Source organism: Lineus longissimus, chromosome 10 (assembly GCF_910592395.1).
Source record: "Lineus longissimus chromosome 10, tnLinLong1.2, whole genome shotgun sequence".
NCBI classification, from domain to species: Eukaryota; Metazoa; Nemertea; class Pilidiophora; order Heteronemertea; family Lineidae; genus Lineus; species Lineus longissimus.
Window position 1 is genome coordinate 11,678,440 of NC_088317.1, and position 23,479 is coordinate 11,701,918.

The following is a 23,479-nucleotide window of genomic DNA, read 5'->3' on the forward strand; positions in this document are numbered from 1 at the left end:
GTTGTCTTCATTGCATTTAATACTGATGGGCAATCCCCACCAGTAGGTTGGTTGTCAAGGTAAATGATTTGGTGAGAATGGATGAACAAGTCATATTTGCAAAAGTGATGATTTTGACCTCAGTGACCCTGACAGGTAGGTCAAATAACAAACCAGGGTGATATGTGATGTAGACACATCCACCTGACCATAACAATTTCATCACTCGTTACACTACAGCAATCGGCAAAAAACGATTTCCAAGATGGCCGCCTAATTAAATCTATGGCACCAAATAAATCAAAAAATGAAGAAAATGTAAGATAGAACTCAGAAAAGAAAAAAGGAAAAGATGAAAAATAAAAATAGTTTTGGCTGTCCTTGACCGGGGTTTGAACTCACGACCTTTGGATTGCCACAATACGAGGAAAAACCCACAAAACATGCAATTTCGGCCATATTTGAATTCCGATCTGGCTGAAACTTGGCATACAAATAGTGGCTTCTTAGATGCATCATTACACAAAATTAAAACTCTTTACATTGAACAACGACAAAACGTACCAAGAACGGTAAAGTTTTCAACTTTGACCTCTGTGAACTTGAAAGGTGGGTCAAATCAAAAACCCGTAAGATATGTGATGTATCCTTGCTAGGAGTACCTACCATGAAACTTTTATCAAAAAGAAATCAGTAATAAGCAAGAAATCACACTTTTTGAGTTCTGAGTTTGGGCCCCCTGATGGTGGCCAAGTCAATAATCAGACCGAACCAAAATTCAGTGTAAAAGGTCAACTGACCTAGGGGGTCATTTGTTCAAAGTTTCAAGTTCATAACTGTTGCGGTTGAGAAACGTGCCATAGTTACACTCGAACGGCAAATTTACGCCATTTGACCTCTGCGACCTTAAAAAGTAAGTCAAATCCGAAAAATCGTGCAACATCTGAGGTAACCTTGCTAGGGGTCCCTGCCATAAAAATTTCATCAAAAACAATTTGCTGATAAGCAGGCTATTGCACTTCTTACTTTTTCTGTTTTGGCCCCCTGGTGGCAAAGTCAAGAATCAGATCAGGCTGAAATTCAGCACCAGAGTTTATCTGATATAGGGGGTTATATGTACCAAGTTTCAAGCTCATAGCTTTGGTGGTTGAGAAACGTGGCATAGTTACACTCAAACGACCAATTCACACCATTTGACCTCTGCGACCTTGAAAAGTAGATCAAATTAAAAGCCCGTAAGATATATGATGTATCCTTGCTATGAGTACCTACCACAAAAGTTTTATCGAAAACCAGTCACTAATAAGCGAGATATCACACTTTTTAGATATCCACATTTGGCCCCCTGGTGGCCAAGTAGAGAATCAGATCGGACAGAAATTTAGTGTCACGGGTCATCTGACCTAGGTGGTCATGTGTACAAAGTTTTAAGTTCATAGGCCTAGCGGTTAAAAAACGTGCCACTGTTTTTGAACTAGGATACGACGGACGACGACGACGACGACGACGACGACGACGACGACGACGACGGACGACGGACACTGCGGTATTGTATAGACTCCCCTACGGTGAGCCAAAAAGCAAGTAAATAAATGAAATTGACAGACATGTATGTATGTCTATTGGCTTTTGTATTTTTCATGGTTTCTACAGCTTGCAAGAGCATGCACTTAGCTATATAATGCTAAATAATATCATAGGAAGCCTTGGAGCAAGACAAACAAAGAAATAATCTATATCTTAAAAGTGGAAGGGGGACGAATAAAGTCACACTTAGGGGCGTTGGATCGCCTTGAAATTTCGCATGAGTTTTGGTGACACCTTACCCTGATGCAACGTTTTGTTTTTTTTCAAAAATTTACTTCAACGGATTAGTAATTAGCGTTTGTAATCACCCCAGAGGGAGGGCCAGCAAAAGCCGGATCACTCACTTGACTTATCAGTGGGTGGAGGGCGATGGATTCAACAGCCCTCTACCTTACCTCTTCCATTCAGCCACTGTCAGCCATTGTCTTGAGACACACACATTTTTCTCCAGCATTAGCATCAATTTCATCTTGAAAAGGTAATTTATTATCCAAAACCTGCATGTAATTGTGAATACACACTTCATCAATGTGTTGTTGATGGCCTAGAGTGTTTTTGATTCCAGTTATTGCATCATGAAGGTTTTTTTTTCTGGCATCATTGAGAAGGAAGATGTAGGCCCACCATGCTTAGAAATGTACATCCATGCAGGTGCCTATGTACAGATGTATGCATGCAATGCTCAATGCAATGATGCAATGGAGCATGGTGCCCAACATGCATTCCTAAATCCATCACCATTTATGCATCCATTTCCCACCCATTCCCATCCTGAAAGCAAATTATATAAGACACCCTTTAAAAACTGATAATGGCCACCTCACTGACAATGCCGGCACATAGAAATGAAAGGCCTGGATTCATTAAGGACTGCCATACTTATTGTCTTCATCTTCATTTTACAGCCGGACAGCTGCCTTCCATGCAAGATTGAGTGAATTGTGCCAAGATCAATCCAAAGTTACAAGTACTCTTGAAGATCACAGAGAGCGAGGTAAATAATGTTGCCCTATGGGCGGTTATTTCCGCATAAATAGAGGTTGTCTTAAATAGACATTTTATGTCGTGTTATGACTCGAATAGACGTTTGGTGGCGCTCGTTTTAACGGAGACGTACCTGAAATAATATTGTGTCGTATCTCAAATAGACATACACTCAAATAGACGTTTGGTGGCGCTCGTATCTCAAATAAACATATATTGTCGTGTTTTCAGATTTTTGTGTATAACTCAAATAGACGTTTGGTGTCGCTTTTCAAATAGACATACACTCAAATAGACGTTTGGTGGCGCTCGCATCTCAAATAAACATATATTGTCATGTTTTCAGATTTTTGTGTATAACTCAAATAGACGTTTGGTGTCGCTTTTCAAATAGACATACACTCAAATAGACGTTTGGTGGCGCTCGTACCTCAAATAAACATATATTGTCGTGTTTTCAGATTTTTGTTAATAACTCAAATAGACGTTTGGTGTCGCTTTTCCGCAAAAATGGAAGCTCCCAAATAGACGTTGTGTGGCGCTGGCGTGCGGCAATTCTGGAGCAAGTTTGGAATTGGTTTATCTGCCACGACGATATTATTGTTATTGCTCTAAGCAGTGCACATGGCTATTTGCGCCCGTATCTGAGGAAAATCGTGACTTAATACCATTTTAATTGTAATTGGATTGTCAGTGTATAGCTATGGCAGAAGAAGAGAGAAACAAGTACATCAAATGTACATGCAATACATGCAATAGCGCCGTCGCTTACCGCAATGATAATGTCAATATCGCTGTCGCCGTCGTTAAAATTGATTCCAGCGCCCCACAACGTCTATTTGGGGAGCTTCCATTTTTGCGGGAAAGCGACACCAAACGTCTATTTGAGTTATACACAAAAATCTGAAAACACGACAATATATGTTTATTTGAGATACAAGCACCACCAAACGTCTATTTGAGTGTATGTCTATTTGAAAAGCGCCACCAAACGTCTATTCGAGTCATAACACGACATAAAATGTCTATTTGAGACAACCTCTATTTATGAGGAAATAACCGCCCATATTACCCTACTATTACATTCCACAAATTAGACTGAGACACTGATTAACTCAGCTGTTTTTAATTTTACTTCTCACTGACAATGCCGACAGATAGAAATGAAAGGCCTGGATTCATTAAAGGAACGCTCCGCTCATCAGAGCATAGACCAAACTTCCCTAATTAGTTGTAATATTGATTAAACTATGTACACACAAAATTTCAAGCCAATACCTCCCCTAATTACGATGTTATTGTTATTAATTGCTATACCGCGATACAGTTCACCGGCCGCCGACATATTGTTTGGTCACGTGCTCAGAGCTGAAGCCGTGACGTCACTTGTGCTGGACGAAATATAAACAAATGCACGTTGCGCGTTGGGGGCGTATCAGATCTGATTTTAACATCATGGATGTGGAAGCATACTTCTCGGACTCATCGTCGGAAGACGCAGAAATCGCTGCCAGCGTCCAGCAAACAAACGGGGGTATCCAACCTTACCGTTTTGAGCCAACTTTGCGAAGGATTGAAGGAGAGGAGCACCTTGACACTGAAAATGCCACTGCCACTGGAACACACGAGGATGAGGAAGAGGACCCTGGGGATGATGACAATCCGTTTACTCATGCGATTGACTTTGAGGCCCGTCTTACCATTCATGTAAGCGAATGGTGTACATGTGATCGGTGTGTCACGATGACAACACCAGTGATGAACTTGTGCTGTCAGGAACTTGAAGCTCTTGAAGGCAAAATATATGCGGATGATCTAGACAGCATAACTCTTCACTGCGATTTCGAGTTGGTCGTCCTGAAGAAGCCAATCCTCAGGACAGCGCTGGTGGCAATGAAAGATGTAAAACGGGCTAGTCTCGTGGAGCCGATAACAGAGAGGTAGGTGTCAGTTCATTGTCTTCTGTAATAGGCTTGTTATGTATGATGCTGGGGGAGTAGGCTAGAGGATGAAGCAGCCGGGGGGGGGGGGGGGATTAGCTCATGGATAGTAAGAACAATGTCAGTTTAGATAATTAAATCGTACGAATGCCTTCGTCTATTTTATTATTTCAAATCATGTTTTAAAAATAGCTAACATCTTCTTTATTAAAAATGACTCACAAAACAAGACATTATTTTATACATGTTTATACAAAAACTAAGTCTTACAGTTAGAATGTCTCTCATGTGTTTACAACCATCTGCCCAAGTTCAAAGAGTTCACAGCTTATGTAACACCATAGCTTCATATTCACAGTTTTTACATCTTAATTACTGCTAATTACTGCACTCACAGATGTCAATGAAAACATGAGTGTAAAAAGCTGCATGTCTGATTAGGCCTTACCTTGACAAAGTTAACACAGCTAAGTGCAATTAGATTTCAATGCCATGGGTTTAATTCTTGAGAGCATAACTTGAACAGGGTATCTGTATTACCATGACACAACAAATTTTTCACTGTATTCTCCAATTTTATCTTTTCAGGGCCTACAGACTCGCTGCATATAGGCAGTTTACTTGGTGGATCCATGAAAGACTAGGCAAAAAAGTTCGCAAGGTTATCCCCTCTTGTGTGGTACAGCTCATCAGAGAGACATTCCAAGACCCAAATGGACAGTACACAGGCTTCAGGGAAGCAGATGAAACAGAAACAGTTTATCCCGACTAAGCACAACAAGGGCAGTTGACATTAATTGGAATGAAAAGTAAAAGAGACATTATTTCATTGAAGACTTCATGATTATACAACCAGTATTAAGTTTCCATAATATTCATACATGTATCATCGTATCACTAAATCATGTAGAATTAACTGAATGCAAAAGTGATTTGAATTTGAAATAAAATACAATTATTGCAGATTTTTGTGTCAAACATGTTCTGAGTTGTACAGAATTGAGTTCACATGCCAGTATTATGTGCTTCAGAGGCGATATGTTCCCATTTGTGAACGAGAAGGAAGGAACCAGAAGAACATGTATACGATTATTCATTAGCACCTTTCCTAAATCGGGTGTTCTCAAGCGTTGCCTGAATGGCCTCATTGGGGATTTCATAGTGAAAAATAAGGCAGATCCCAGTATGCAATGGCTCAACAACTTGAAGAAGTGGGACATTAATATCAGTATCCTGACATACGGTGATTCGATGTGGGTCGAATTTCCTGAAATTGCCCACCAATTTGACCTATACAATTATTCATTATCACCTTTCCTAAATCGGGTGTGCTCAAGCGTCGCCTGAATAGCTGCAGCCTTCTCTGGCTTTTCCCCTATGGCAATGTTCCTCATGACATCTGGAAGAACTGCATGTGTCTTCTGGAGCGTATGGGTCCTCATCAGCACCACATCCCTGACCATGTCCTCTCGGTAGCTATGGTCCTTGGCGACCTTCACCTGCTTTGCCACCCACTTGTTTGCTTTGGTAAAAGTCTTGGGCTGCACCACATTGTACCTTGGCTGGTCCAGCTTTGTGGTAGCCTGCTGGCGACCTGAACCATAGTTGTTGTCAATTGCGGCCAACTGGGTACGACAAACCATGCCCTCATAAGAGAAATGCTGTCTCTTCGGGGCATATTTTAGCATGAGGGAATGGTACACCTCCAGATCACCTGTATGGCAGAAGAGGGTGCAGTACTTGAGATCTTTCCTTACATTTTTGTTCTGAACAATCTTGACCAGGGCATCATGAGCCTGAGAACCAACACCCAGCCAAGACTTCTGCCTCCTATCCACATCACTGAGAGGAGGATGCTCACACTGGTGAAAGTGCTCCTTGTCCCTCCAGGAATGGATGTTGGCTGTGTGATTGATCACCGATTCCCACTTTTCCTGGAGGACATCAACACTACCATTGCAGGATTCAGCGCTCCACCAGAAATGATTACTAATCGACTGCATCCACTCTAGCAGGGGAGCCAATGGTTTTTTTTTGCCACACGCTTTCGTAATCTTCTTCAGGATACTTTTACAAAAGTGCCACAGGTCAAATTGGTGGGCAATTTCAGGAAATTCGACCCTCATGATTTTTCGAATCACCGTATGTCTATCAGTTGCAAGGATACTGATATTAATGTCCCACTTCTTCAAGTTGTTGAGGCATTCCCTCAGGCCCATCGGCTCCATTGCATTAGAGTTCTTAACACTGGGATCTGCCTTATTTTTCACTGTGAAATCCACAATGAGGCCTGTTTTCGTGTCCATCATTGAGTATGTGCAATACTTTGCACAGTGCCCTGGGCTATCGCACCGCCCATCGCCAGAGAGAACAATGTCCGATTCCTGGCTGAGCCCATCCAAGACCATGGTCTGACACGTGATCCATGTCTCGTTTACAACAGGGAACAAATATCGCTTCTGAAGCACATAAAACTGGCTCTTGCCAAGGATTGGCATTTTCAGGTAGCTTGACATGTCTGCTAACTTTGCATAGGTAGTGCCAGAAAACAGGACAGCAGCAGAGAGCAAAAGATTCCCAGCCCCCATTTTATCCAAGGTAGGTTGTGATGACCAGTTGTATGTGCACCCCGCTTCACATTTAGAAGTAACAATGAGCCTAGACCCAGACAAAATCTTTTTTACTTCCCGAACCCTTGCTGCACAACCTGATTTCTGGCACTTCCTAAACAAATCCATCAACGAACACTCAAATACAATAAACTTTCTATCGTCAGCGATGTTGTCTGGCACAGAATAGGTCTTCATGTCCTCAAAATCTGAGCGCGTGTCGCTGGCGATTTCATCCATCTCCATGTCCGAGTCCATATCAGAGTCTGATTCACTATCAGGTAGGAAGAAGTCCACATCGTCAACATCATCGGGGGGGTCTTCGTCGTCATCACTGCTCTCGGGCTCCATTTCCACAACCGAACAAGTTTGTATGGCAATTTCCGTTTCCGGAGTAGAACTGTGGTCAGGAATATTGGCGTCCACTCTGTCAACACTTGAAGCTTTGCGCGAGGGTTGTTTCTTCGCTGCATAGGTGTGGTCCTTGGCAATGGCAGCCAGTGTCTGGTCCATGTCAGTTTGAACAGATTTATCTGAAACAACAACAGCAGGTCTACATTTTTGTATAGAAGATTAGCTTACAGACTTGACAAGCCAAGTACTCAGTGCATACTAGCCTCAAGGATCTATTGCATGAGGGCTACTTGCACTAGTGCAGGCCTACAAGTACAAGATTATAAAACCAGAGGACATGATAGTTGATACAATGTCCTCATATGATTGATGGGCTTGGAGTCTTTTTTCTAATAACTTACCAAATGTAGGGGTTTGGTCAGCAAATCTGCAGCATTTACAGTGTGGCTCAATTGCTTGCATTGACTGGACTTGCTCTGTCAGTGTCATGGTGTATGCAGGACTAGCATTGATGACCTCTCCAAGTTGATTAGAAGACTCAAATTCAATGGTCTGATTGAGTTGACTACTGCTCTCATATTCAGCTGCCGATTCTCCATTGTCATAATCATCACTATCATCATCACCATGTCCAGCTCCAGGAGTAAGCAGTGTTTTCAAAAGCTGAAAGACAAAGGAACATTTCAAAATAAAATTGAGCAGGCCTACAGTACATCATGACATGTACATCCCATTATCATTGCCAAAGCTTAATTATAGGCAAACAACTGTCACTGTGCCAACGCTGTGATTAGGGCCTACAGTTTTGTGTGCCTCTGCCAAACTATCTGCACCATAGGCCTACAGGCTACACTGTGTTGATCATGACAGCAGCCTTGTCGATGTAGGCCTTAACTGTACACAGAATGCACATCAATATGTACATCCTGGGTTACATCGTATAGTGCATAGGGCCTACCTTTTTTTTGTTCCTCGATGCCTGTCGGTCTCTCCTCCGTTTGGCACTAGCAGAGGGGGATTTCGCTGATGGTGGAAGGGATGGAGGTGTCTCTGGTTGGGCAAAAATTGATGGTACTGCATCCCCGTTGAGCAGGAGCTGATCTGCAAATCCAGCACGAAATTGGCCCAAATTTTTGTAATCGTCCGGACAGAAATGCTCGCTGCATACTCTCGCCTGGCTGTCCCTTGGCTCAGGCCGCTTACATTTGGCAAGCCACTGCCGTCGCAGAGCTGCCTTCTTCTTCGAAGGTAGCACATGAAAGTGTGCACCTCTTTCCACATAGTTTTTATCAGAAACTTGACAGTGTTGAGCGATGCAATACGGCATATTTCCAAAATAAACAGAGCAAAACTTAGAAAAATCACAAAGATGGCGGATGTGCGCAATGAACAGCACAAGTGACGTCACTCGCAAGTAATTCGATCACGTGACCGCTAAATATAGACCATAATGGCAGCGCCCATTATAAACTGCAAATACATCGCTAAAACCTCTTTTTAATATGGATAGAGACTACGGATTTACGTGCAAAGTTCAGGGCGGGTACTTTTAATCGCATTGAATGGGATAATTGGTTTTGAAAAATGAGTGTCTTAAGGGGAGGGCCCCTTTAAGGACTGCCATACTTATCGTCTTCATCTTCATTTTACAGCCGGACAGCTGCCTTCCATGCAAGATTGAGTGAATTGTGCTGCCTTCCATGCAAGATTGAGTGAATTGTGCCAAGATCAATCCAAAGTTACAAGTACTCTTGACAATCACAGAGAGCGAGGTAAATAATGTTGCCCTACTATTATACATTACACAAATTAGACTGACACACTGATTAACTCTGCTGTTTTGAATTTCACTTCACTTAATGCAGGCCTCACTATAGCTTGCCTTTGAGAAGGCATACCGTACTTCACAAATGTATCACTTTTGTGTACCAGACGTGTCTCTAATTCTATTTACAGATGTCAGCTACACCAAGTGGGGTAAGCCAGACTGTGAGCCTGGTGAAAGAGCTGAAATCCACCTTCAGGAAGATACGAGGAGATATTGCAAATCTTCAGGTAACCGTCAAAGAGGCTGAGAGGACAAGTCTGCTGAAGGAGATGAAAATCGATGTAAACCAAGACTTTCAGTGTCTCATTAAAAAAGCTGAAAGCTTACAACAGCAGCTTTCAGCTGAGTTTCGCGAAAAGACTTCCTTGAAGACGCAGGTGGCGGCCCTTCAGCGCAGCAACAGCCCCATGCGAAAATCAGCGCCTGTGAAACGCCTCTTCGGAGCAAAAACTCCAACTCCTTTTACAGGGTTTGAGGACGATGACGTTGATGACTCCATTCTGAGTCAGGTATCCGAGGAGGATTCCACACCAAAAAAAAATAAGGTCCTCGAAGGAAATGCAAATAATTGAAAGGCTGAAGTGGCAACTGAATCAGTATCTAAGCAAATTGTCCATGATGTTGATGAGAAGCAGGCCATGGCGTTGCTGTCTTCCGATGAGGAAAAATAAGTACTTTATTTGTTGCTCTGTTTGCTCAACAAGATATTGACCGAATAATTCTTGGAGGAGATTTTAATGTAGATTGGGTCAGAACGCATCTGAACACGACTCAACAACTTGAGATATTCCTGCAGTCAGAGTCACTGAAGACTATCAGCGATTTTGGTGAGATTGATTTTACATTCGAGAGTAATATAAACAACAGCAGGTCAGTGTTAGACCATTTCTATATCACAGAGAATCTTCTGGGGGACATATCTGACCATAGAGTGACTCACGATGTCGATAACTTTTCAGATCACTCGCCACTTTCTGTCGAGTTTAACATGCAGATTGAACATGTTTATAATGAAGGGCAGTCAGCCGGTGCCCGAGGAAATGTGCCTAAATGGGACTCACTCGCCCCAGAAGACATTGTGCAATATAAGTTTAATCTAGACAGGGAGGTGAACGCCATTGAAAGAACGGCACGCGACTATTGTAATATATTCAAATGTAATGACCACAAGGAAGGGATCGAGGCTTTACACAATGATATCATTAGTGCATGTTTAACTGCAGGGGAAGAATGTTTTCCTTGTCAGGTCAATGCTCAGGCAAAAGGTCGGAAACCTTTTCCAGGGTGGAACGAAAACATTAGAGAGCTTAGAGAAAGGGCGCTGCTTTGGCACAACATCTGGAAGGCCGGGGGGTCGCAAAGGCAAGGGGTCGTATTCGAGATCCGTAAAACGACTAGGGCGAGATACCACCATGCCGTCAAACTCTCCAAAAAGGAGAATAAGGTAGCTGAGAGTAATAGAATAGCAATGGCATACCTGGAAAAGAATGACAGCGACTTCTGGAAGTTGATCAATAGGGGAAAAAAGAAGAAACAGACCTACGCGGTGAGAATTGATGATGCTATGGATGACAGATCCATCGCGGATAGGTTTGCTGTTAAATATGAGGCTTTATATTCATCGGTTGGTTACGACGAGGATCAGATGAGTGATATAATTAAAGACTTGGACAACGACATAGACTTTAGATGTGAAACTAACAGATGTGGGTGCATTAGCCACACTATCTCAGCAGTTGAAGTTCGATCTGCTATTTTCAAACTGAACAAAGGAAAACATGATGGTGGGAAGACTCTATTTAGTGACCATTTGATACATGGTACAGAGGTACTCGACAAGAAGCTAGCGGAGCTTTTCACGCTCATGTTGTCCCATTCTTACATACCAGAGGCGTTCAAAAGGTCGATTATAATTCCTATCCCCAAGAACAAGAGAAAGTCTATTAACGATTCTGATAACTATAGAGGAATTGCATTAAGTAGTGTCTTATGTAAGGTGTTAGACCACATCATTATGGAAAAATGCCCTCAGGTTTTTTGCACATCTGATCTGCAATTTGGGTTTAAGAAAAAGAGTTCTACCACCCAGTGTACATTTGTGCTCAAAGAAGTTATTGATTATTATCTCTCGCATGGAAGTAATGTTTACGTGACGTTATTAGATGCCAGTCGTGCATTCGACAGGATTGAATACACCAGGCTGTTCAACTTGTTAGTAAAAAAGAAATGTTGTCCACTGATTGTGAAATTTCTGGCAACGCTGTACACGTGTCAATATGTCCAAGTAAAATGGAAGGACACTCTAAGTAGGGTAATTAATGTAAAAAATGGTATAAAGCAGGGTGGAGTAATGTCCCCTATTTTATTCTGCATTTACTCGGATGAAATGCTACTGGACTTGAAACAGTCGAGTTACGGATGTTATATTGGCCAACAATTTGTAGGGGCATTGGCGTACGCCGATGATGTAGTTCTATTGTGCCCCACTAGACATGGCATGCAGGAAATGCTTAAGATTTGTGATAGATATTCCGAGGAGTATAGATTATTGTTCAATGTCATTAAAACACACTTCCTATTGTTTGGAAAAGAAGCAGCCGATACTTTTTTAAGGTGGCAAAACAACAGACTTGAGGTAGAAGATATAGCAAATCACCTGGGCCATATCATAGGCCCCCACGCCGAGCAGACACTTATTGATCAAGCTATTGGAAACATGATTGCCCGAACTAATGCACTTGTCTCTGCATTTGGTCATTGCGACATTGATGTAAAATATCGCCTGTTCAAAACATATGTCATGTGTTTATACGGCAGCGTACTGTGGGATTTTTCTTCTAGGCACATGGATAGACTGCTTACGACCTGGAGGAAATGTATAAGGAAACTATTCAAATTACCGTATCGGACACACTCAAATTTGTTGCCTACTATATGCCGGGATATCAATCCGGAATTTCAGATGCACAGCAGGTTTTTAAAATTTTTTAAGACTGCTCTGAGAAGTAATAATGAACTGGTTGAACTGTCTGCGAAATTAGTCATTTACGGAAGTAGTTCCTCCGTCGGGGGAAACATCAATGTACTATGTGAGAAGATAGGGACCGATAGGGACAACCTTATTAGAAGGGGTAACAAAGTTGGTGATATCGAAACGAATGACATAGGCAGTGTGATCAGGGATCTTATACTGATGAGAGACAGGGGTGACTATCACCTCTTTGATAGAGATGAGCTGTCAGATACTATTACGCATCTAGCATGCGAATGATAAGTTGACCTTTGCCCCCCCCCCCCGCGGCAGAGGATCCATGAGAATTTTTCTTTCATAAATAGACTTTGATACATGTATTTTGTTTTTACGTTCTTGTCTTGTTCAATGCACCTTTTCTTGTAAGCGCACAATGCACAATACTGTAAAATGTACAAGAGTACGATAAATAAACTATATATATATAATGACTCTACTTTATTAAAAAAAATTATAAATAACACAACCTTTCTTTCAATTCCATTCGCCTTTTCGAACTACAGTACCCCACTGTCAATCTGCCTTCCAAAGACAAGGTGCTGACATGGGTACAACGGCTTCAAGTGTGACTTTCCACTGACCAAATAGTGACACCAATTTCAACCCCCTTTCCTCCCATTTCCAGTAAACAGCATCTAAACATGCCTCGGAGACGTCGCTCAACCCTTGATATTCGGTCAGTCAGGAGTCATCATGACCATGCTCCAAGCACTACATACATAGCCAGAGACCCAACCCGTCACCCTGATGCTTTTCATCCTGGCCCCATGACTGACAAGTGTCCTCACTGTGCTGCTCTGAGGTTTCCTAATGAAAAAAGCAATTGTTGTCACAATGGGAAAGTATCACTGCCACAGTTACATGCTCGAGAATCTTCTATTGCAAAATACCTCCGATGCACTGAACTTTAAGGCACACATCAGACAGTACAATAGTGCAATGGCCTTTGCTTCATTATCCGCACAACTGTTCACGCCACGAACACCAGGACCCTACTGTTACAGGATACATGGCCAAATCTACCAAAGAATTGGCCCTCTGCATCCCCCAAGTGAAACCTCACCACAGTTTGGACAGTCATACATCATTGAGGGTACAGAGGCAACACAGGCCAGAATGACCAATCCCATCAATACTGGATGCATTGCAAGTATTATGCATTCGTTGCATGTCTTACTTGCAAATATCAATCCCTTTGCCCTGGCTTTTCAACAGATGGCATCTCTTGAGAACAGTCCTGCCTCTGATACACAGCCAGTGACAATGACATTCAAAAGAGGTCCAGACCAACGTCGGTATAACGAGCCCAAATTTGACGAAGTTGCCACCATTTTTGTTGGAGATGATGGCGCACCACCCACACCCGACATCGTCATATATCCCAAAGATCACCCCCCGAGAAGGATTTCATACATGTCCCCTAACTGCGACCCTATGATTTATCCATTGCTGTTCCCAAGAGGAGACCTTGGTTGGTACAATGGAATAGAGCATGACGAAAACCACCGAACCAAAACCAGATTCAAAGTGACGTTGCTACAGTACTACTCCTATCGCCTTGCGTGCCGCACCCACTTCTCCCCATTACATCATGCTGGAAAACTCTTTAAGCAGTACATTGTAGACGCGTACGTTAAAACAGAAGCATCACAATTGGATTATATTCGTAAAAATCAGAAATCTCTGAGGGTTGAAATGTACCAAGGACTGGTGGACCATCTCACTACACAAGCTGTAGAACGTCATTTGACACCAGGGAAAGTCGTCATCCTGCCCTCCTCCTTCCATGGCAGTCCCCGAGCCATGCAACAAAACTATCAAGACGCCATGGCTTTGGTATGCAAGTTTGGGAAACCCGATCTGTTCTTGACGTTCACATGTAATCCACGCTGGCCGGCCATCGCTGATAATCTGCTAGCGACTCAAACAGCTGCTCACCGACCCGATTTAGTTGCCCGTGTCTTTCACCAATACCAACAAGAACTCTTGACCGATATAACAAAAAGACATGTTCTCGGTGAAGATGCAGCTATGGTCCAAGGAGGATACCGCGGTGACGTCACGGCTTTTCCAAGATGGCGCTGCATATTGTAAACAAACTCGATCCACGGCCAAGGGAAAATCAAGTCATCAAAAAAGTTAGATTTTTCGCATCAAATCAGAGTTATTAGTACTCTTCTGCTATGAAATAAGTCTTCAGACAATAAGCTATCATTTGAATAATGAAAAGTGCTGTTTTGATGGGAAAAATAGGGTTTTTTAAACCAAATAGCCGGGCACCGATCTTCCAAAATTAGCGATGGTTTCAAAACAGTCTCCCAGATATGGGGCAATCTCTTCATTATCATAATGGGATTTGGAGGCATGTTTACAGATTTTACAAGTTCGAGACCTGAAGGACCTTAAACTCGCATAGATCCCCATAGATCCCCTCTATTTGTCGAGTTAGCGCCCCTGTAAGATCATGCATTTTCGGACACTAGAACGAAATCTTCCTGCAGATATCGCGGTTTCGGTGATGATTTAAAGAGAAATTGACTGTTCTTAGAGTTGTATGGGACCGAAATGAGTTCATACTTCATGAATACATGAACAAGCCTATAGGCGAATATGGGTCGTCGCGTTGATGCCAGAACGTCCCCAAAGTTTGGAAATGTTGTTCTTAATTCCTCCGGGTTGGGGTACCTATGGCTTGATCAAATGAATATTAATGTGGATAACTGGAAAATATTATACTCTAATGCCCAGTAAACGATTAGAGATATTTGTCAACATGAAATTTTTGGTGAAATCGCAACAAATAAAAAACTCGGTGTATAGTAATCTTATGTTTTCATTTGAACTTCAAACATATTTAAATGATATTAAATCAGTGAAACACAGGGCTTGTATCACAAAATTAATGCTGGAAGCCCATTGTCTAAGAATCAAAACTGGGAGACACTGTAGTCTAAGAAAGTGTGAGGTTTGCAAGTCAGGGGAGGTTGAGGATGATTTTCACTTCCTTGCGGTGTGCCCTAAATATGCGTCAAAACAGCAAAACTCATTGCAGTTGTAATAAAGTGATCTCCATTTTCTGTCTCTGTCGGATCTGACTACAATTTTTCTGAAAAATCCTTCACCTCCCTCTGCTGCGATTATCAACGAGTTCTTTAAACTGCGTAACTCTATATTGTCCTGATTTCCATTATTATGTTTTTGGCTTTAAATATTTGTGATCTTATTTTGTATACCCTGTAACTTTATATTGTATATTTTGTAATTATTTTATGTAACCGTTGGCCCCTAGTGGGCGTTTTATAGTCTGGGCTCCTGACCTCACTCTCGCTGTCGTAGGTCAGGCAATAACAAAAATCTATAAATAGAACAATAGCTTAAACCACCATTTCCACAAAAATTCTTATGCCTAATTTTTTTTAATATTATAAACAACCTATCCTGCAAAAACCAACGCAATCGGTCAAGGTTTAGCGTCCCAAATCGTACTTTTGCGAAAATGACAATATCGCTAAAAGTGACGTCATTATATGGGGAAACCCCTTTGTCTGAAACATAAAATAACCGTAATCGCGCATTTTAAGAGTAATTCCGGTATTTCTACAGTGTAGAATGATGTGTTCAATAATAGGCATAATCCTAGGACAGATACAGCGCTCAATTCGACCGTAAAACGATAATTGGCTCGGGAAATTACAACAATGGCTGAATCTAAAAATAACACTCCTCTTTTCTGCCGTGTTATTTGTAGACGGTTGTTGTTACCTGACCCGTTCCTAAACCCTACCAAAAGCCCGGAGATCGAGGTCAGAGAACCAGACTATTTAGCGTTTTAGAGTAAAAAGAATTTGAATTTGAATTTGAATTTTTCCACCGCTGTACCTTATTATCATAATTATGCCCACGTGATTAGCTAATCGGTATTGACGAGCAAGTGACAGTCCTCATTTGCATGTACATTAATGTCATTATTATGGCTGACGCGATCCTGTAAAGTTGTGCGTAATTTCTAATTTCTCGGCAAATACTTGATTGATTTCGTTGAAATTTGAGAGTATTACAGATTAGATTACTGCTTACATTGGGTTTTCGTAGTTTCTTCATACATCATCGATAAAGACACGTAGCTTTGTGAAGAAACTCACCATACTGCTCGCTGGCCAGCACAACATTCCTGCATGCTACGTATACACGCTCATCAATTTTGAGCTCCCAATTAATAATTTTATTCATTTCGCATTTTACATGAGACGAAGGACTTAATGAACAAGATAACGAACTTTAATGAAAACTTAAGTTTTATTACAATAGGACAAATACTGGCAACGCAATTTGCATTTCAATTCAACAACTGCCGAGCATCCTAGGGCTAAAACTATCTTCATTCATAGTCAATCTCGCCATTTAGCTAAACGGACCTGAAACAAATCGATTCAGCGTCTACACTTTTACTCCGATTTGTCTCAAAATTGGTGACAAAGAGGCTGAATGTACTGCAAACAATTCCTCGGAACCAAATTTTTAAATAAATGATTTTAAAGATATTTTTTAGTGTAAAATGCCCGTTGCTAGGCATGGTTGCTAGGCACATGCTGCCACAAACATAATGACAGAACCTGACAATAAGGGTCTGCTCTCGCGACGACCAATATATTATGATATGGGCGGGCTTCTAAGTCAAAACAATAACAAACTCAACTGCATCTCTACTGTATATTGCGTAGTGCATTGCCTAGTGTATTTCGTAGTGTATTTTAGCGGAGACATTATTTCCGCACTTTGGCCACGCCAAACGTCTTTTTTATTCGTGGAAGTTAATCTGCTCTGTACATTTTATTTTACACAGGAAGAATCCATACTAGGTATTGCAATATTTCATGTCTATTGGTGTTTTTGTGTACAGGAGCGCACCAGACAGTGAGACGTGGAGATGTGTTCAGTGCTGGTGCTGTCAGTAGACTGAATCTGATTGGCCATAGCGATCACTAATATGGGTCGGGATCACGTGATGTGACGTCACCGCGGTATCCTCCTTGGCTATGGTCTATGTGATAGAATTCCAGAAACGTGGATTGCCACACTCACATATGCTCATCTTCCTCGCTGACAACTCCAAGCTGCGAGATGAAGCCGACATCGACACCGTAATAAGCGCAGAAATTCCGCCCAACACAGACGACCCAGAACTACACAGAATTGTCACCAGCACTATGATTCATGGCCCTTGCGGACACTTGAATCCAGATTCTGTCTGCATGAAGAATGGTGCATGCCAAAAGGACTTCCCAAAAGACTTCGCACCACGAACAGTCATCACCGAAAATGGTTACCCAATGTATAAGCGCCGAGACAATGGCATCATCGCAACAGTCAGATCAAGAGAAGTAGACAACAGGTAATATCGCAACTGCATGCATGTCAGACTACATTACATTGAACAATTTCATGTCTATTGAATACTCGCTGCATACAAAACTGCTCTCCCCCAAGCTAATCTAAGTAAATTACTATTTCAGGTACGTCGTCCCATATAACCCATGGCTCCTCCGCAAGTATAATGCACACATGAACCTCGAAGCCTGCATGACTGTCAAGAGTGTGAAATACCTCTTCAAGAATATTTATAAAGGCCACGACAGGGCAAACATTGAAGTCCAATCCACGGCAACACTTGACCATGATGAAATCACTACTTTCCTTGACACCAGATATGTCAGCCCACCAGAAGCCATGTGGAGATATTATCAGAATACCACATGCACAACCAATCCCACTCGGTCACAAGACTACCCGTCCACCTGCCTCAACAACAGCCAGTCTACTTCCAACCAGGTCAGGAAGACGAGGCACTCACAGCAAACATGGACACTGCCCTTACAGCATGGTTCTCACTGAATGCAACCAATTCCACAGCAAATCAATATCTATACACGGAGGTACCAAATCATTATGTCTACGACCGTTCAAAGAAACAGTGGAAAACACGCAAGAGAGGAGGTGACAAAATCATTGCCCGCATGTACCACGTTAGTCCAAGACAAATTGAAAAATTTGCTTTACAGATTCTCCTGCTTCACACGCCAGGCGCAAAATCTTACAAGGCACTACAAACTGTCGATGGCATAGTGGCCCCCTCATTTCACGAAGCCGCGAAACTGCGACAACTAATTGTGGACGACTCCCAATGGGAAGACACTCTTACCGAAGCTGCAACCTTCCAAATGCCCAGTCAACTACGAAAGCTGTTTGCAATCATATGCTGCTATTGTGATCCAGTCTACCCGCTTCATCTATGGCTACAATTCAAAGATGCAATGAGCGAAGACTTTGCTCGGCACCACAACAACTCCACAGCAGAGAACTCAGCACTACTACACATCAATGACATATTGGCACAATCAGGTAAAGATCACTGCCCGACTTCTGCTCTCACACCTCCCTTCAAGCCACCATATACAGACCACCTTACATTAAATTCCTCCCCACTACATTTCAGGTCTGTCCTGCTCACATTTCGGCCTACCAACACCACTTCCGCCATCAGTGCTCCCACAACAGGATGACCAAACCAACATCATGCACATGAGCCTCCCATACGACTCCTTGAACGACGACCAGAAGATGATTGTCGACAATGTCATAGCTGCCTCCAACCTCTGCTGTCAACCCCAACTCACAAGTCCAACCACATGTCTGCTACCTTGATGGGCCAGGAGGAACAGGGAAGACAACTGTTTACAACACCATAATATCCATACTCACAGCAAGGAATGTGAAGGTAATCAACACGACAAACGTCACGCCACATAAAGAAAGGAATAACAACTACACACCCAACCATCTCAATATAAACAGACAATAACCGTAAGGTTATTGTCTGTTTATATTGTCTGTTTATATTCACCACCAACATCTCTGCCTTCCCCACATTCAAGTATCTTCACAACCTTATAACAAGCATTATTCACCGTTTCAGGTTCAAGCCACAGCCTGGACAGGCATCGCCGCCACACTCCTCATTGACGGGTGCACCGTACACAGCCTTTTCAAGCTCCCAGTGCCAATCTTGGATACAAGCATGTGCAATGTATCCCCAAAGTCAGCACAAGCTAATTGCTTACGTGCCACAACCGTGTTCATCATAGACGAGGTATCCATGCTGCCTCTTCATGCGCTTCACGCCATCGACACCTGCTTAAGAGACATTACTGGCAATTGCAACATTCTCTTCGGTGGAAATGTCATTCTACTTGGAGGTGACTTCCGCCAAGTTCTTCCTGTCACCCCAAGGTCATCACGCACAAAAACAATCGAAAACTGCATAAAAAAATCTCCGATATGGCCACAAATCCAAACCGTCCACCTCACCCGCAATATGCGTGCCGATCCAACCCAAGTCGATTTCTCGCAGTGGCTACTTAAGCTTGAAAATGGCACCCTCCGAAGTGAACGCACAACGATACCATATGCCATTGACATCCCAGATTGATGCACGTTGTCCGTCGACATTGTCAACGACGTCTTTCAAGACATGAACAGCAACGACATACATGACACCGTCATACTCACACCGAAAAATGATGCCACCTTGACACTAAAGAACCTCATCCTGGAAAAGATCCCCGCACCACCCAAAATCTACCACAGCAGTGATTCAGCCCTCTGTGAAAACCCTGAAGAACAAACGAACTACGCAATGGAATTCCTTAACTCACTCACACCATCCGGAATGCCGCCACATGTACTGAAAGTCAAAGTTGGTGCGATAATCATGCTCTTGCGAAACCTAGACATCAAAGGCGGACTATGCAATGGCACACGGCTAAAAGTTGTGGCTCTCCATCCCCGTACAATCCATGCGGACATTCTCACTGGCGCCCATCTCAACGAAAGGGTGTTCATACCCCGAATCAAACTTGCTCCCTCAGACGCCAACTTGCCATTCACTCTCCAAAGATACCAGTTCCCAATACGACTGGGGTACGCCATTACCATCAACAAGGCACAAGGACAAACCTTCCAAAAAATTGGACTTTTCCTCCCACAGCCTGTATTCTTACACGGCCAATTATACATCGCACTATCAAGAGCCCGATCCTACCATGCGATATATGTACAGGTGAATCCAACCGATCGACAGGGACCATCATTCACGCAAAACATCGTCTACAATGAGGTCCTCTAAACCAGAATCTCTCATGGTCTTTGCCGAAACTGACATGTTGTACACTTTCTCAAACCATTCACTACTCTTGGAATCGTCATAATTAATAACTTTAAATAAGATGTAGCACATGTAGCAATTGGAAATACCTATGGTCGAGTTAGGACAGAGTAAACAATGACCAAAACTTCAGCCATTCATCGTCATTTATTGTCTACGCGTTCGCCTCATAGGTCAATAACTCAACTTAACCCGCACTTTCAAGTATCACTGCCCACGGGTCCCTTTCTAGTCAGACATATTTATTTTGGAATATAGGCCTACTGAGAACACCATAATACCTTTCATAATGCCAACACAAGAAAATAGTATGATTTTAATGCGAAATAATGCTAATAATACTCAAACACCTCTAATAATGCCATTTAATTATTTTTAATACTGCGTAGAAACCGTGTTTTTACAAAAAAAATATCACCCCCCACCTACCCATTGTCTAAGTAGAAAATATGAAATAAATCAGTCTCAAGTTGGTAAATTACCTGTCAATTCCTTTCAATATGATCTCTGTAATCATCGAAGTCACCTCTGTATTTATTACAGCATTTATCAGTTAGAAGGGTTAGTTCTAAGGCTTTCCTTAGTAGAAAAGTCCAATTGTTGGCCTCTTAGGATTTTTCTTTGCAAAATCAAAGGCACTTGAACCAGAACTTATTGTAGTAAACAATATGTTTTTTTAATCTCTGTTAAAATATATGTTGGGATTGTTCATTAATAAATGTCAAATAGAGAGAGGAATATTTTTTATTGTTTGTTCTATATTTGTTCTTCGCCTTGGAACAAAGGGCCCAAAGAATATTGGTGAACAACATACATGTATAGGAACTGAGTGCTCCCCATCTCCACCTTACACTTTCACCAACGACTATCATGTTATAAACATGAACTTTACTTTTGAATTCCCCCCCCCCCCGCGTATTATACTTGAAGGGCTTTACAAAGCCCTGTAATAATAGTGTGGGCTGAGAACTGCCCCCCCCCCCCTCCTCCCTGAGACCTCATATTTTCCATGCAGATTTTGGAAAAGAGGGGTGTGGCTCTCCCCCCCTCATCATGGCCCTGGACCAATGGACCATGATATACGGACCATAATATACAATCCAAAACATTCATTTTGTTACATTCATTATGGTTTACCCTGTACTAAATGTTTCTGAACTGTCATTGCACTAAGCACGTGTTTTTGTTGCTGGAAGACTTATCATCGATGCTCATTCGTAGAGCCTTATTTGGAAGAACCAATGAAAATTGAGAATGACATCATGAATATAAATTAGTATGAATATTAATCGACTATGCCTCTAAGGTGCAGGAAAAAATGTCTTCCCAATGCAATGTGCATGTGTTTTTTCTTGGTTTTACCAGGGTTTTACAATGAAATAATCAAGGGATTAGTCCTAAAATGGCATTGCAGAAGTAGAAGAGAGCTGAAGGGTGTCTGTTGTGCATTTTAAATGCTCATTTCAAACTGAATTTCAGCTGAAAACATCGTTAAATTTTTTTTGAAATTTGACATATTTTCGAATTTAGGCCTAGGCCTAGATACAGAAAGTCTGGGGGGGGGGGGGGGGTGGTGACCTTGCATCCCTGTGAAGGCCGCAGGCCCCTATCATGCTATGTGTTATTGTACTATTTGTAATGTAGCCTAAATATTGTCTTTGTTTTTAGGTTTATCCGACTGACGCATTCAACACGGAAGTTGTTGAGAACAACTTTTACCATGCTGCTGTTGTTTCTGTAGGTGATGCGCTCAATTCACGAAAGAAACGCTGAGTAGGCATAAGCAGAACAGTCACGTCTGTAAGTAATTTGTTTCTGATGGATGGCATGGGTATTGTAAGTGCGCCTAGTAAAGGCTTGGTTAGTTTACGTTTTCAAATTTGGCGCGCTTCCTTGTCAGCGGATGAGGAAGCTGGTCTGGGCATGCGCAGTGCTTTTGCCATCTACGATTTGTCAGAAAGACTGTCGCTTCTCGATTTGTCAAAACTTATATAATATTAAAGCCCCCTAAAGTGGTAAGTTTATAAAAACTAGTCAAAACCAAAGATTATGATGCCCAGATTGCCTACAACTGGTCCAGTAAGGACGTCACTTGTTATTATGTCAAAAATCAACCCTTTTGTGCGGACCCTCAGATTTGTTGGTAGAACGTGTTTTGGCGAGGTTCCGCCCTGTCCTTTCCCTTCTATAAAAGTGTTAATTACACACTTTACGGTCACTTGCATAGGCTCAAACTATTCTTGATGATCTATTGATCTTGTCTTGTAAGACCCTAGTTCGTAGGAGCGATGTTTTTGGCAAAAAATGTGTTTTTATCTGATAGGCCTCCATGTACTTATATGGGAAACCTCACACACCCACTTCACGCCCAAAGGTGCGCGGTCACGTGACCTGCCATGAGGTGTTATAAGATGGCGCCACCGTCTGGCCTACAGCATTTCAAATATTTGAATGTGTCTTCATAGGCACATCCTGTCACATCCTGTCTTACTAGTATGTAGATGCATGTTTGCATCATTTTCATAACGGCTACTCAGGGTTTAACCCTTTTATGGTCTGTATTCTTGTCTATGATGTTGTTCGAAACTTATGTTGTCTGCAACTCTTTGTCTTTGTAGATTCCACGAGTGGTATCGACTAATAAAAAGATTTAACGAATTACGTCGTAACTTCTACTCAGTACGGTCAGCACGGGGGCAAATCGAGGAGCGGCAGTTACAGGTATCATTTACTATGCAATACTATTGAGGAAAATTTCATGCAGGGCCTAGGCCTACAGGATATTTTCTGAATTTCGCAAGCTAGGGTAGCCTAGTAGTATTGTTGTGATGTCTTTATACTCTCATTGTATGAGCATAGACAAGTAACAATGTTTTGCTTTTGATGTAGGTGTCGCCCAGAAAAGTTGGCACTAATTGGTTGCGGAGGGATGTCACTATCTCAGAC

General features: G+C 42.2%; 3 protein-coding genes across 3 annotated transcripts in view; 2 read left to right on the plus strand and 1 right to left on the minus strand.

The window, feature by feature from the left end:
* The window catches only part of LOC135494754 (TELO2-interacting protein 1 homolog), a 412,060-nt gene that overhangs the window by 69,196 nt on the left and 319,385 nt on the right, over positions 1-23,479 (minus strand). The window lies entirely within an intron of this gene.
* On the plus strand, positions 4,006-5,262 carry LOC135494328 (uncharacterized). Its single transcript, XM_064782244.1, has 2 exons — positions 4,006-4,490; positions 5,079-5,262. Exons 1-2 carry the CDS (start codon positions 4,006-4,008, stop codon positions 5,260-5,262), a joined length of 669 nt encoding a protein of 222 aa, XP_064638314.1.
* On the plus strand, positions 19,841-20,494 carry LOC135494329 (ATP-dependent DNA helicase PIF1-like). Its single transcript, XM_064782245.1, has one exon. The coding sequence runs from the start codon at positions 19,841-19,843 to the stop codon at positions 20,492-20,494; it is 654 nt and encodes a 217-aa protein (XP_064638315.1).